Source organism: Phaethon lepturus, unplaced genomic scaffold (genome assembly GCF_000687285.1).
Source record: "Phaethon lepturus isolate BGI_N335 unplaced genomic scaffold, ASM68728v1 scaffold6039, whole genome shotgun sequence".
In the NCBI taxonomy this organism is placed as follows: domain Eukaryota; kingdom Metazoa; phylum Chordata; class Aves; order Phaethontiformes; family Phaethontidae; genus Phaethon; species Phaethon lepturus.
The window spans coordinates 25,971-39,901 of NW_010562637.1; the positions used below are offsets into that span (position 1 = coordinate 25,971).

General features: G+C 46.2%; 1 protein-coding gene across 1 annotated transcript in view; it reads left to right on the forward strand.

Annotated features, from left to right (window-relative positions):
* LOC104614246 (SEC14-like protein 5) overlaps positions 1 to 10,866 on the forward strand; it is a 31,583-nt gene extending 20,717 nt beyond the window's left edge. Inside the window, exons 7-15 of the mRNA XM_010294325.1 lie at positions 4,494 to 4,683; positions 5,021 to 5,109; positions 5,627 to 5,697; positions 6,347 to 6,518; positions 7,216 to 7,350; positions 7,746 to 7,883; positions 8,696 to 8,941; positions 9,353 to 9,531; positions 10,666 to 10,866. Coding sequence (XP_010292627.1) covers positions 4,494 to 4,683; positions 5,021 to 5,109; positions 5,627 to 5,697; positions 6,347 to 6,518; positions 7,216 to 7,350; positions 7,746 to 7,883; positions 8,696 to 8,941; positions 9,353 to 9,531; positions 10,666 to 10,771 — 1,326 coding nt within the window. The 3' untranslated portion in view covers positions 10,772 to 10,866. The remainder of the gene's footprint in view (positions 1 to 4,493; positions 4,684 to 5,020; positions 5,110 to 5,626; positions 5,698 to 6,346; positions 6,519 to 7,215; positions 7,351 to 7,745; positions 7,884 to 8,695; positions 8,942 to 9,352; positions 9,532 to 10,665) is intronic.
* The last annotated feature ends 3,065 nt before the right edge of the window (positions 10,867 to 13,931 follow it).

The following is a 13,931-nucleotide window of genomic DNA, read 5'->3' on the forward strand; positions in this document are numbered from 1 at the left end:
GGTCCCCAAGTACAGCGTGCTTGCTGTGTGCTTTGAGCAGGCACTGACTGGGCCGTGGTGGCCCAGACTGGCCTGTCGGGATGGGCTGTGTCTCCCAAGCGCTGCAGGGTGGGGTGGGAGAAGGGGTTAGGTGCACTGGTGGTGTGTCCCATCTCTGGGCAGATGCTCAGCAGAGGTGGCAGTTGGTAGCACTGAGCTCCCAGCTGCTGCCTATCAGCAGGGTGTTGTGCGTGTTGGATCAGGCAGGTTGTGTAAGCTTCTACAGCCGAGGGCTGAATTCTTCCGAGGAGAATCCATTCTGTTCCCGTTTTAATCTCCTTTATCAAAATGTACTGTTTCAAAACCACGCAGGATTCGGGAAGTAGAAATAGTCTCACCTTATGGTGTGAGGTACATGGTGCAAGCCCCCGAAATAGAGGAGCTGAGGGCACTAGACTGGGGCAAGTACAGCTGGAGCTGGCCAGCTAGTTTAGGTGGATGTGTTTTTCCCTGGAAAGCAACACGGGTACTATGGGCCAGATGTATCTCTGCTTTGCTGTAGTGTTCAGCAGCTGCTTGGGCTCCTCCTGGTTGAAGCCGCTACATCAGGCCAAGAGGGTAAGTGGTATGTGGCTGAGAGAAAAGACCCAGGGCAGCTTGGATGCTTCTAACTCCAGACTCCCTGATGGAGAGAGACTGGGTGGGAAGGAAGGACCAAGGGTAGCAAGAGAGTTGGGCGGGCTGGGTAGATAGGGTGCTTAGAAAGAAGGGGAAAAAAGGAGAAAGACGGTTGGACCAAGTGATCTCCCTTGAAAAGAGAGTACAGCTGGATAAGGCTGCAGTAGTAACAGCTTCCCGACTTAGAAGCTGACTGCTCAGTCAGTCATAGAGAATGGGCTAGGAGGTACGCCCCATTCGTGGGCTTTGGAAGGTTTTAACTTTGTTTTTTCCTTCTAACTGGCCTTTCCCAAAGAAGCTGCTGTTTGCAGGGAGCTTTGCCAGTACTTTCTGCGTGCCTTGCTGTACCTCTCTGAGCTGGGAGATGGCGTGTCTCCTCTGAGTGTAAGGAGTATAAACATCACTTTTAAACCCCTGTTTTTTCTTGGGTGATACACATTAGTTTCTTCCATGTAGAAGTAAAATGTAACAAAGATTTAGTGCTATAGTTGTTACTGAACTCTGAAGAAGTCCCCTTCTGTGTGATTGTGCGTATGAGTTTTGTTGGTACCTATGAATGCGGGTGGAAAAAAAGCTACCAGAAAACTGCAAGCTGAAGGGAAAAACAGTGTATGTTGAGGTAGTGTGTGAAAGTCTCCCAGCAGCTGATAAGCTCCAGAGGCTAACACCACTGTTGAATCTGCAAGAGCTGATAAATGCAGAACACCAAATGTCTGCCAAGTCTGTCCAAGGCCACTAGTATATGGTAGCATCAACAGGTTGTATAACTTGGACTATGTCCAAGAGTGTGGTGGCTGCTAGATGCAGGGAGAGACTGCAGGAATACACCCGATGGAACAAAGGACACCTGGAAGGACTGTCTGAAGACCTGCCTGCAAGCTGCTGTCATGTCGCTGTGATGCTCTGCCTCCTCGTAAACTGCTAGGGCTGGCCTCCCAACTAACCAGGTGACTGAGTACGTGTGAGCGAGCTGTGTGAATGGTTACCTGCTAATAATAACAACAGATTGACTAATAAAACTTGCTGTGCTAAATATTGCTTGTGATCCGCGTCTCCCCCAGTTCAACCTCCTGTCAGATAACAGGGGCTTGACAGCAAGCAGGCACAGAACAAAGCGGGCAGGGGTGAACTCCCAGGTGTAGTTATGCTCTGAAATATAGGACATGAAGCTATTCAGATCTACAGTGATCTGGTAAATCGGTGTGGACTCCTGTGTGGTAGGAGATATCTCAGCTGTTGGGTATCCAGCTGAAAACGAGCCCTAAATGAGAGTAAGACGGACTGTATCCATGTGTGATCTGCAAGGGTCTCTGTTTCAGGTGGAAGCAGCACATTCTAAACTTCTACTTGTTTTGTTCTGTGCGTTGTTCCCCCGGCCCCAGTCAGAGGCCGGGGAATGGAAGCTGGAGAAAGCAACAGTGGCAGCACACGAGAAAATGTGAAACAACCACCTCTTGGGTGCGTGGAGCTCTGTGAGCCTGTGCTTGTGCTTCCTGACAGCTGCTTGCTGCGTTCAGGTACCTTGGCAAGGTGGAGATCGCTGAGCACCCTTAGTGACGGCTGGGAGCTGCCCTGGACCCCTTGGCTAGGCTTTGTGAGCCCTGAACAAGCAGGAAGGGTGGTGCTGGCTAATGAAACTCCATCCTAAACTCCCTTACTAGTCGCCTGTTTGCTTCTCTTTGTCAGAATAATACAGACCCAGGAACTCGTCCTACATGACTTGAGTTTTCTCTGGAGTGGCTGTCACCTTGCTGTGACAATCTGTTCTTTTAATTTGGAGAAGGGATGTCCTCTGTTAAAAAAATATTTGTAGATCTCCTCTTTCTTGTAAGCTGTTCCTTCTTATTTTTGTCCTCTTCATCCTATTTTGCTATCTATTCCCTGTTCCTTCCAAAACACATTATTGTTTCTAATCAGATTTATCGTTGCTTTAAAACAACTTCAAATGGTGTCAGAATTGCAGGTACTTAAAGCTAGTGATCAGCGGCTTTGTACGTGTAGTTTCCCTAATAAATAGAAAAACAGGCTGAAATTAAAACTTCATTTTCTTGCATATGGCAGTTACTGCTTTGGCTGGACAAAGATAATGAAGAGAGTAATTCCACTCAGAGTGGAGTAAGTCCCCTTAGAGCGCTCTGCCTTTGGTCCAAACAGAAGCACTGAACTTGCTGCTTACCTGTAGCTATGTAAGGTGTAGGTTTAAAACATCAAATTAGCAAAACCTTTTAAGAGCCATCCCCTCTCCAGCAAACTTACAGGAGATTCAGGGGCTGTTGTAGATGTTTGTGGGGTTTGTCTGTTGTCTTGCGAACAGCATCTTCCTCTGAGCAGCAGAAATGCAAATGTAAATCATCTGATGAAAATTCTGCTGGCTTTAGTCTTGCTACGATGCAGAAAATTGTGGTGGCATTCTTCTAAATACATCTGAGATCCTGTTTGGGAAGGCTGCCCTTTTCCTTTCTATGGCATACAAATGCAGTATCTGCAAAGTGTTGGAATATGCTGAACAGCATTAATCTCCCATCTGCTCTTCAGATGCTTCTAGGCTTGACTTTAGGCTGCCTGAACTCCTCCTTAATGTGGAATCAATTCTTAGTATCTCTTGCAGCTTCATACCAGCTGGTGAAACTGGGATTGCTCCCAGCCTGACACTGCTGGTGGCTTTGCTTTCTTCCCTGCTTTCTGTTTTTGTGAGCATGTCAGTGAACAAACAAAAGAGCTTTGACTCCTGAACGTGTGCTTTTTTCTGTCTTGCAGCAGGGCTCGGATTGTTTGCATTGCGCTAAGCACGGCGCAGATACCCTGGAGGAGACAGTCCCTGCTCGACAGAACTTGAATTTTTGGTGGAAACTTGATGTAGCGAATGAGGCCAAACACTTCTGGGGGAGTTGGGGTGAAGGGGCTGAGAAGAGAAATAGGCAGCACATGCAGCTGTAATCCAGTTGTTTTTGCAACTAACAGACTTTTTGTCAAATTTGGCACTTCTGGGGGGGTCTATCAGGGTTATTGTTAGTTCCTGCTGCTCAGTATTGCTGGCAGATTTTCTCTGATTTTCAGCTAGAGGGAACGTGGGAGATTTGGAAGGAGGTTGGAACAAGCCATTCTGCAGGCTTGGTTTGGGAAGGCTTTTGTGCCTGTGGTGTTAGAATTAATGATAGAAAGTGTTGGGCCGAGTGACGGTGAGCGGGTATGTTGTAATTTTCATTGGTAAGAGTTAGTGTGGTGTGACGGAGCGGGGAAGCCGGTGGAAGAACTCAAAAGCTTTCCTGTTCGAACACCACCAGGGAAGCACGGTCAACAGAAGAGGGGGCTGCACAAGAGCTGAAATTGGTGCTTATGGCTAATGACTTGAAGACTGTACGGTCGTGATCCCCCTCCAAACAGTGCGTGCTTAACTTCCGTATTGTGCTGCCTGTGGATCTCTTCATCCTTTGCTGACTTGCCCTACGGGGAGTTAAGCTTGCAGCTTCCATTCAGTATTTGGTTTGTCTTTGTGGATAGATGGCTGAGGGGAAACTTGAGCCAGCTCAGAGTTTGCTGGGGCTTCTGGCAGTTGGATCGGTGGATGGCTTCTCACAGGCTGTGCATGTGCAGGACTCGGGTAAATACCGAGCCCGTATCTCTCAAAGGGGCACGAACTGGTCACTTCTTTTGTGCTCCTAGCACCATCCGCCACATTCAGCAGGTTTAGCTAAGGAGGCAGGGAGGAGGAACGTAGGCTTAACCTCTGTCTTAGTTTTGATTAAAAACTGGTGCATGCTCTGCAGGCTTTATGGAACAGTGGTACAGGTAATGTACCACTCGCGATCCCTGGCCTTTCTTTTCTCGTCTCTCAGATCCCCAAAGATGAACACATCCTTCGATTTCTGCGGGCTCGCGACTTCAACATTGACAAAGCTCGAGAAATGCTCTGTCAGTCGCTGTCTTGGCGAAAGCAGTACCAGGTGGATTACATCCTACAGTCATGGAGGCCCCCAGCCCTCTTAGATGAATACTACACCGGAGGATGGCATTATCAAGACAAAGGTTAGAAGCTGCCCCTTACATTGACAGTTATACAACACAGTTTGTATTAAAGGACCTCGTAAGTAACCTGGGATTTTTGGAGGCAGTTGTATTGACGCTTTAAACATTAACAAAGTAGTTCAAATGCCACTCTGTTTTGCTGTAGCTTTGTTATTTCCTCTGTGCAGCTCAGGCAGACTAAAGCTAGCGCAAAGCAGCATCCCTTTGATAAGGTTGCCTTCGGATGTGACTTTTATCCTTTTCGAATATTTAACGTGGCTTTGGTAAAAGGTACTAGAGTGATAGCCTGGGAGACTAGAGTACTTCCTCTTTTTAAAGCCTTATGTTTGTTTTGAAGATGGACGACCACTCTACATCCTTCGTCTTGGCCAGATGGACACAAAAGGCTTGGTGAAAGCTCTGGGAGAGGAATCACTGCTGCGACATGTAAGTTTGTACTTTCATTTCTCATCCGAGAGACTCTGTTTCCCTCGGGGTGTTTAGAAGTCTTGCTATTGCGCAGCAACCCACCTGACACAAATAATTCCTGTGTCTTGTGGCTGGCGACTCAGTTGGCTTAGTGACTTCGGCAAGGCTTCCCGCAGAGACAGAAGTGAAGCTTTTGTAATGGTATGAATGGGCCAGAAGGGATGTTTTCCGATAACTTGCAGTTTAGCTGTAAGCTTTCCGTGGCCCTTTCATGCAGCTCAGCTAATAACGTTTGATCTGGAGACTCTTAGGTTTCATCTTAGACTTTCAGTATCTGTACCTTGTATGGTCAGCACTGACTTTCAGTAGAGAAGCCTTTTTTTTTATGTGGACTCTATTCTCTGTTTTGCGTACTGCAAGTTCTCAAACTGGTACGCTTCTGGGTTCTGTATTTTTTGAAGTAAATTCTCTGGACTATCCTGGTTTCTCGGTCATGCTCAGGCTAATCCTAGTCTGTACTGTCTTTTGATTTCAGGTTCTGTCAATTAACGAGGAAGGACAAAAGAGGTGTGAGGAAAATACCAACATCTTTGGCCGCCCCATCACGTTAGTATAGTTAGTTTTCTTGTGTCCTTACAGAGTTTAAACTGACATGGTGAGAAGAATGCTTCTGTGAAGGTTTTAGATGATGTCCTTAGGGTTAAACTGCACACAGCAGAGTGTCTCTGTTAAGGGCTGCTCCTGGGCTTGGGGTACCTTATATAGTGGACTTAAATACAGATAAATTCTACAGCTTCATATGAAAGCAAGAATTGGTCCTTCCTTACATCTTTTTATGTCCCGTTTCAGCTGAATTTTATCTTGCTATCTTGGTGATTTTAATCCAGATCCTTGAAATTATCTTTTTTAATACCGGAAACTGTCTGCCAGATTCCACTTTCATTGAAAATGCCTTTCTGAATTATTTTTAGCGATAGGCCTACATACCTTCCCCCTCTCCCACACTGACAGCAGATGTTCTTGCCTTTGCAGTTGGTTGCCTTTGATTGTCTGTTTTACCTGAAAGCTCAACTGGATTCAGGCTGTCTGCTGCCTGAGTGGAGGTCTACTTTTTATTGGAACTGCTGGTCTCCCTCGTTGGCTTCACTAGACCCTGTACAAGCTCTGGTGCTACTGGAATGTTTTGTGGATCGTAAACTGGGCAGCCACTGTGCAATGAAGTTCTGACAGGTCATCTTCTGCGTGTTTATTTTAGATCCTGGACGTGTCTGGTGGACTTGGAAGGGCTAAATATGCGGCACCTCTGGCGGCCTGGAGTTAAGGCCCTGCTTCGGATAATTGAGGTTGTAGAGGACAACTACCCTGAAACCCTGGGCAGACTATTGATCGTGCGAGCACCCAGGGTTTTTCCGGTGCTCTGGACTCTGGTGAGTGAAATCTGGACTGCAGGATCGTGAGCACTCGTGCATGTACAAATAGCTGAATCATCCAGTCAGTGTAAGTTCTGTTTATTTGAAGAGTTAGGGAAGGAAAAGCTTCCAGGTAACTTGTGGCTGAACTCCTGAAAAGGCCACAGCATTGCTACAGAGCAAGCTATAGCCTACCTGTAGCCCACTTGATTCTAGTGGCTGTCATGCCACCAGGGCAGGACAGGATGTCGGAGCTAAACTGCAAATCCTCATGCAGCACTGGTAGCCCAGACTTAGTGGGTTTTCATGTTGATGGGTAAAGACAAATATTATTTTTTTATTTAATCTCATGCTGGAGGACACCGAAGAGAAGAATAATAAATATCGTTCTGCTTGGTGCCTGCTGACTGTTCTGGCAATGTAAGACCAAGCTTGTTAAATTTCTTGTGAGGTTTCTGCATGCTGTGGTGACTGCAAACTTGCTTTACATGAAGTAGAAAATGTTGTGAGACGATGATGTAGTACAGTTCCCATTTGTTACCCTTTTCTTTGGGGAAGTGCTTCAGAGTTGTGAAGCTCTGCACTACTGCTGGTCTGCATTCCTGTTCATGAGGCCTTCCAGTCCAGCACCTAAAGCACCCATGAAAGAGGATATAAACATTGTCTCTAACTTCACTAGGTGGCAGTGATGTCTTCTGTCCACTTCTTATTTCAGGTCAGTCCCTTTATCAATGAGAACACAAGGCAGAAGTTCCTCATTTACAGTGGGAATAACTACCAGGGTCCGGGAGGGCTGGTAGACTACGTGGACAAAGACGTGATCCCAGACTTCCTGGGAGGAGACTGCATGGTGAGTTTTTCTTCCTGTTGTGCGGGTGGAATCTGCAACGTGCAAGCTCCTTCGATTCCCTCCTCCTTAACACCCTGGCCTTCCACTCCCTGCTGAAAGATGGTTAAACCTCTGTTCTGGCTGGGGTACCACTGCTGTGCAGTTGATTTGTGCACAGGAGACTTCACCCTGAAGTGGTTGGTGATGCCCTGGAGAAGAGGATTAGAGGTCAGCTCTCTAAATGGAGCTTAGATAAACCATTATAGCTCAAGTAAACTTAGTCCCACTGTGAAATCTTACACCAGCTGAGGGTGTCATCCTCTGTGCCTGGCAGCTGGCAAGTGTTCCTGGTATAGGTGGCTCGATACTTTACCACTAGATGAGTATGAACCCTCATATTTGTTTGACTCTTCCAGTGTACTGTCCCAGAAGGTGGACTTGTTCCCAAGTCACTTTATCAAACGGATGAAGAGCCAGAAAACTCGGATCACATCCGGTTATGGACAGAAACTATCTATCATTCTGCAAGTGTCCTCAAAGGAGCTCCACACGAGGTAAAAACCGGAACTTCATAAGGCTGAAGGAGGTACTGAACCGGTATCAGTGATGTCTTCCTTTTGTTAAGGCTGACTAGAACAACAAAGGGCTCCCAAAGCGTGAGCACGACATGGTTCAGTAGCAATGTGCCTTTCCTGGGAAGGCTCAGGCCAGCTAAAAGCTAGAAGTGTGGTAGTAAAGAACAGGGATTTGAGAAGCAATGTCTGTCATATATACTATGGCCTGATCTTCTGTAAGATGCAGTCTCTTTCCCCTCCTTTTTGGGGAAATAAAGTTTCCCCAGTTTCTGTTCTGGTAGTACAGCTTCCATTCTCAGTGGCGTAGCCAGGACAGTACTGGTGGTGATAGAAGGTATGCACTGAGAACATCCTGACGGCGGTCATCAGAAAATAAAATGTTCAAAAAAGGAGCACTGGAATGTCAAAACAGTCCGCTGCCTTCCCTGATGATGAGTAACTCTGGTTTGGCCTGCTCAGACTCATGAAAAAGCAGCAGTGCCTTCTGGAGCGCAGGAGGGTGCTCTCTGCTGTGTCCTGAGTGCTTTGCTTCAGTTCCACTGAGGTTTTCCCAGAACTAGCAAATAGTTTATGAGCAATATGGGGGAGAGATGGGGCAAAAATGCCTGAGCAGACCTCCTGGGGCAGAAGACTGGCAATGGGAATCAGTTTACATCCTCCTTGAGAATCAAGGCCAATAGCTTAACTGAAGAATTGTCGAGAAACGCATGTTTGCAGAGTGGGGAGGAAGATGCTGGCTGCCTCCTGAAGACCCGACTCTCTACAACATGCTTGTTCTGTTCCCTTCTTAGATAGTTGTGGAGATTCTGGAAGGGGAATCTGTCATCACCTGGGACTTTGACATCCTCAAGGGAGATGTGGTGTTCAGCCTCTTTCACTCCAAACGAGCTCCTGAAACAAGTCATAAAGAAGCCACAATACCAAGTACCTCTGCTGCTGGGGACAATATGCAGCTAATCGATAAGACATGGGTCCTTGGAGTGGATTACAGCCGTATGGAATCTCCACTGGTTTGCCGGGAAGGAGAGAGCATCCAGGTCAGATGTGCTTGGGTCCTGGCATGGATCTTGCAGTCCTAGCAAACTCCAAAATGGTCAGGTGGTGGGGAGGGGAAGGAACTGATGGCACGGGGAAGTCACATATTGCTTGGAAATAGTTGTGGTGTTCATCATTCTCTGGATTCCCTGTGAAAGTGGCTGCTATTGCAGTCCTAATTTAGGCTGAGCCATTGGAAAGGGCTTCAATAACCCATGATAAAAAGCTAATTGAAAAGACACCTTTTTTTTTTAAACTAGCATTACAGGGGTGTAGCTCAGGCATGTAAAATAAGTGAATGTGTATGCCGCCCGAAGTAGTCAGCTCGGTAGTTTCTTTTGACTTTGCCAAGTCATTAGTCTGTTTCTGAAGACGCCTGGTAGCCACTTGATGGCACTCCCTTTCTCTTCCAGGGATCTCATGTGACTCGCTGGCCTGGCTTTTACATTCTCCAGTGGAAAATGCATGGCCCGCTGCCCTGTTCTGGCACTAGCCTCCCTCGGGTGGATGATGTTCTTGCCTCTCTGCAAGTTTCCAGCCACAAGTGCAAGCTTATCTACTACTATGAGGTGCTTGCATCCAAGGACTTCAGGTAGGAGACTTACTGGGGGGATTTACTATCCGACTGGCAATAGGGAAGCCAAATGAGAGGACTGAGTGCCAGTTAAACATTCAAATACCTCCACAGGGTGTGTGTTTCGTTGATGGTTAGCTAGATGGACAAAAGTTTGGTGGCATTTTGTGCAAAGAATCTCTTTTGGTGCTGTAGGTAATAAGGGACCCCTTGGCCACCAGTGGAATTTGTGCTTCAGCTCTTTTTTCAGCCACCTGAAGTGGGGAAGGTTTTCAGCTGAGGAGGTTTTTTATTTTAGTTGGGAACATTCTGAACAGTTACTTTTGGAATAACTTAAGAAATATCAGCTGGGCTATTTCATATATACTTTGTTTGGCACTTGAGAAGGATGTCAGTTGTGACTTGGAGCATGCGTTCTGAGTAGGTGACTACATCAACCTTGGTAGGATTTGTCTAGCCTCCTTTAATGCTAAAAGTCCTTTTCAAATCACCCAGCAATTTGAATACCTTGCAAGTACCTGACCTTTCCCTAGGAGCTGGAGGAAGTGTTAGGTAGACCAGACTTGCAGATGGGCAGGTGGTGACCCCGAGAATGTTCTGGCCAGAACCTGTTGAGTCAGAGCAGCAGCAAATTCCTCACTCCGATCATTCAAAGCTTTTCCTTGTTGCTCTACCCGCATAAAATGTGTCAAGAGCAGTAGGCAGTCACAGCTACGGTGAACCCAGTCTGCTTTCGGCAGGAGGAGCTGAAGACCGTAGCTGGGATTCTCGTGCTTAGCAAGCTGGAGCCCTCGGGTTAGCGGTGGCAGCTGCATTCACCGAGCTGTGCTGCATTTGGAGTGCTCTCTACTTTTCCTTTGTGCTCAGGGGCTGTGAATACAGCCCCAGGGAGGCTCCAGCTGTGTCTCACTCCCAGAATAACTGCAAGAGACAAGCTATAATATCTGTATCATACAAAAGATGTCTATGACAAATTAACTTTTCATTATGACACAAAGGAACCCTGAGATTCTTAGAGACAAAGTTGAAAATGATGGGCCAAAAAAAATACTTTTGCAAGTGTTATAAAGTGTAAGTTGATCTGCCAGATGTACAGAGCTATCCATTTATAGCTGCCTTCCTTACAAATACATCTGCTTTGTCCCATCCCAGGGGATCCATGTCAAGCCTGGAATCCTGCAACAGCGGCTTTTCCCAGCTGAGTGGAGCCACGACATCTTCCAGCCAGTCCCAGAGTAGCTCCCATCTTTCCAGATAGCAGGGCCAAGGCTACAGCGGCACGGAAAACTCGCTCGGGGCTTCCTGGCCACCCCAGAGCTGCTCTGTGCACCAAACCAAAGAGCCTACAAGGGCTGAGCCTTGAGGCAGTCGTTCGTGTAACCACAGGTAGCAGCCATTTGGACACGGAGAGGCTTTGGGGAGCTATTTTAAGCATAAAAACTTAAAATTCAAATGGCAGATTTAGAAACTTTATATCAGATGCCTACTTCTCAGTAGCTTTTCTTATGAATTGTGTTTTTGGACGAATGTCAGTTTGCATGAATCCGTGTGTAACTCAACTTCCAAGGGCTCTTTCCGATCAGTCCGTTTCCTACACGTGGTAGGGGAGACTGATGTTGCCTTATCTGTTTGATCTGTAGGACTGGATTATTCATGTGTAGCAAAACTAATCTAGTTTTCTGGGTGCCCAGGGTACCAATTACACATCATTTCAGGTGCAGGGACTTGAAGCAAACTGTAAATATCTCAATGCAGGTAGGATGTTTCAGAAATCAGTTCCAGGTCAAACCTAAAACCTCTTCAGATCTGACAGGATGCTATTAGGAAATGTGTTGGATTTTTTTAACCCACTGAGACACAAAAGTCAAAATGGTTTTCTAAAAAAGTACAGGCAGAGAACCTGCTTCCAGTAAGCAGCATCTTTCTTAAAGATAGGCTATTTTTCATTTTTCCTCAGGTTTACAAGCAATAATGAGTAGATCTGACCCATCTCATCAAAGTGGATGGGAACTGAATCAAATTATAAAGGGCTAAGAAAAGCAATATTTTATTTCCTGAAGGCACAAAATTTTATGGAAATATTATAGAACTTGCTTCTTTTAAACATGAGCTAACTTGAAGAGAAAACTTAAACAAAAAAAAAGCATGTATGTATTTAAGCACTTAACTGAAACATATTTATTCAAACACTAGCTTGTTTTAAATTAATTTTTAACTTATTTATAATTTCAAAAATGACTATTTATTAAATCCAGTCACCTTTTTTTAATGGGACGAACTTTGTTTTAGAAGGGCACAACTGATTGTCTTCAATCCCAAGAAATCTTTCTACTTGGGTTCTAATCTTTTGCGATCACTGGATGTTCTTGCGTGAAGGGCTGCGTCATATATGGCGCTTGGGATGAGGGCTGTGTGTCACCTTTTCCGGCAAGGTAAGCTTAGTCCAATGCTTTTTGGACTCTAGAGGGATGTTTCTTAGGATCAAGAAGCAAGGATTGAGTTCAGGAGTTGGAAGAAGATAGCGCATCTTTGTGACACACCAAAAATACCTTGCTTGTCCCTAATCTCCACTGATTATTCCAGAGGGTAGATGTGTAGCAAAGCTCCTAGTGATCCATTGAGGTTGGGTAGCAAATGTCTAGGTGGCAACAGAGTGAAAATAGGCATCAAATACTCAATTGCCTTAGGCAAATACTCAAATACTTAGGCAGTGTTTGCAGCTAGCAGACAGGCAGGACTTGATGTGGATGGGGGTCTGCATCTGGATCCAGCTGTGCTGTGTGAAGACCTCACCCCCACTGGCTGGAGGTTACCTCTGCACAGATCTGCTGCCTACAGAAGGATCGTGAGGGCTACCATGGTGGTTCACATTATCCCAGCTGAGTGGCTCATGTCACGTAACATGGCAAATGTGGGCTAAAAGGAATGAGTTTCCAGTTCCCCAGCTGGGGAACAGCACAAACAGCTCTGGGCTTGGTGCGGGGGGAAGCACAGGTGGTGGTGGACGTGTGGCGTCTTCCTCCAGCACAGCAATCTGTGTGTCCATGGCCATCTTTCTCAGTAAAACCTGGGGCTTCTTTCCCTCTCACCAAGCTTTTATGCACGTCGATGGAGCCTGTGCGGCGAAGAACACCACACATGTAAAGTAGTTCCTTCTAACCCTGCTTTTTTAATTACCGGTTTTGAAGCACCAGGCGTTGATGAAGGAGAAAAGAGCCCCAATATTTGGAACAATGGGAGGTGAAGAACTTGATGTGTTTAAGTTGCTTGGTTGTTTTGTTGGTGTTTTTTTTTAAAAGTATTGGAGCCAAGGAAACTACTCTCCCACCTTGCATCTCTCACTGTGAGAGAAGAACAGGGACCTTAGTTATGCCAGGCCTCTGGGAAAGTTCTGGCTTCAGAGAATTCCTCAGTTGTTCTGCAGACTTTACCATTTCCCCCAGGTGAATGAAACTTCTGTCTCTGGCATTTCAGCTGGAGTCTGACACAGGGGGAGAAGTACTGCCTTTGCACTGGAAAATCAAGAGTTCCAGAATTAGACGTGCGTGTGTCCCTCACGTAAAATCCTTTACCCATAATAAATTCTGATGCTGGAAGTAGAGTTTCAAACTGACTCCCAAAGCATCAAGAGTGAACCCAGCCTCGTCCTCCCTGTGCCATTTCAGGATTTCAGCTTCTTGTGGCTTGGTTCTTACATGGTTGGTCACGTCCAGTGGTGGTAACATTCCTATTTCCCTTGGTTTGCCCTGGTCAAGAATCTCTTCTGCTACATGGGATTTTTTTTTTAATTTATTTTAAAATGTGACTGTTCTCCTGCCACCAGTAAAAGATTTTGGTCTTTAACTCTTGTCAGTGAGGCTTCTGGAACCTGGCAGCTCTCTGAAGGAGCCAGGAATTGCTGAAGGGCTGGACCCAGGGAGCGCTCCCTCCAGCTGGCTCCAGGGATGCCACCACCGTGGTCTTTCCTTTTGTTCCTCCATGGTACCGCTTTTCCGCCCCACGGGAGTTTGCCACGCATGTCTCTTTGGGAAACAGCTCGTGATCTCTCCCTTGTCAATTGTAAGCAAAACTACCTGGGTTATTCCACCTACCAGTTTACTTTGTTACCAATTTAAATAATCCGATATGGAATTTTTTTTTTCCCCCTGAAGTTAACAGGAGACAGAGGGCAAAACAACCTGGACGTTGTGGCTGGTGCTGTGCTTTTTAAACCTGACTTTGAACTGCAGGGAGAGAAGCAGAATTCTTCTAAAACACCTCCTCCCCCTGCAAATGACATCAGTGTGCTTTAGAAAATGAAACATGCCGTTTTCTTCACAGCAACCTCTTGTGAGTTGAGACTGAGAGGAGTTCTGGATTCTGGCTCCCTGGGAGCCACTCGTCTCTCAAAAATCTTGTAAGCCAGAACCTTGAAAAAT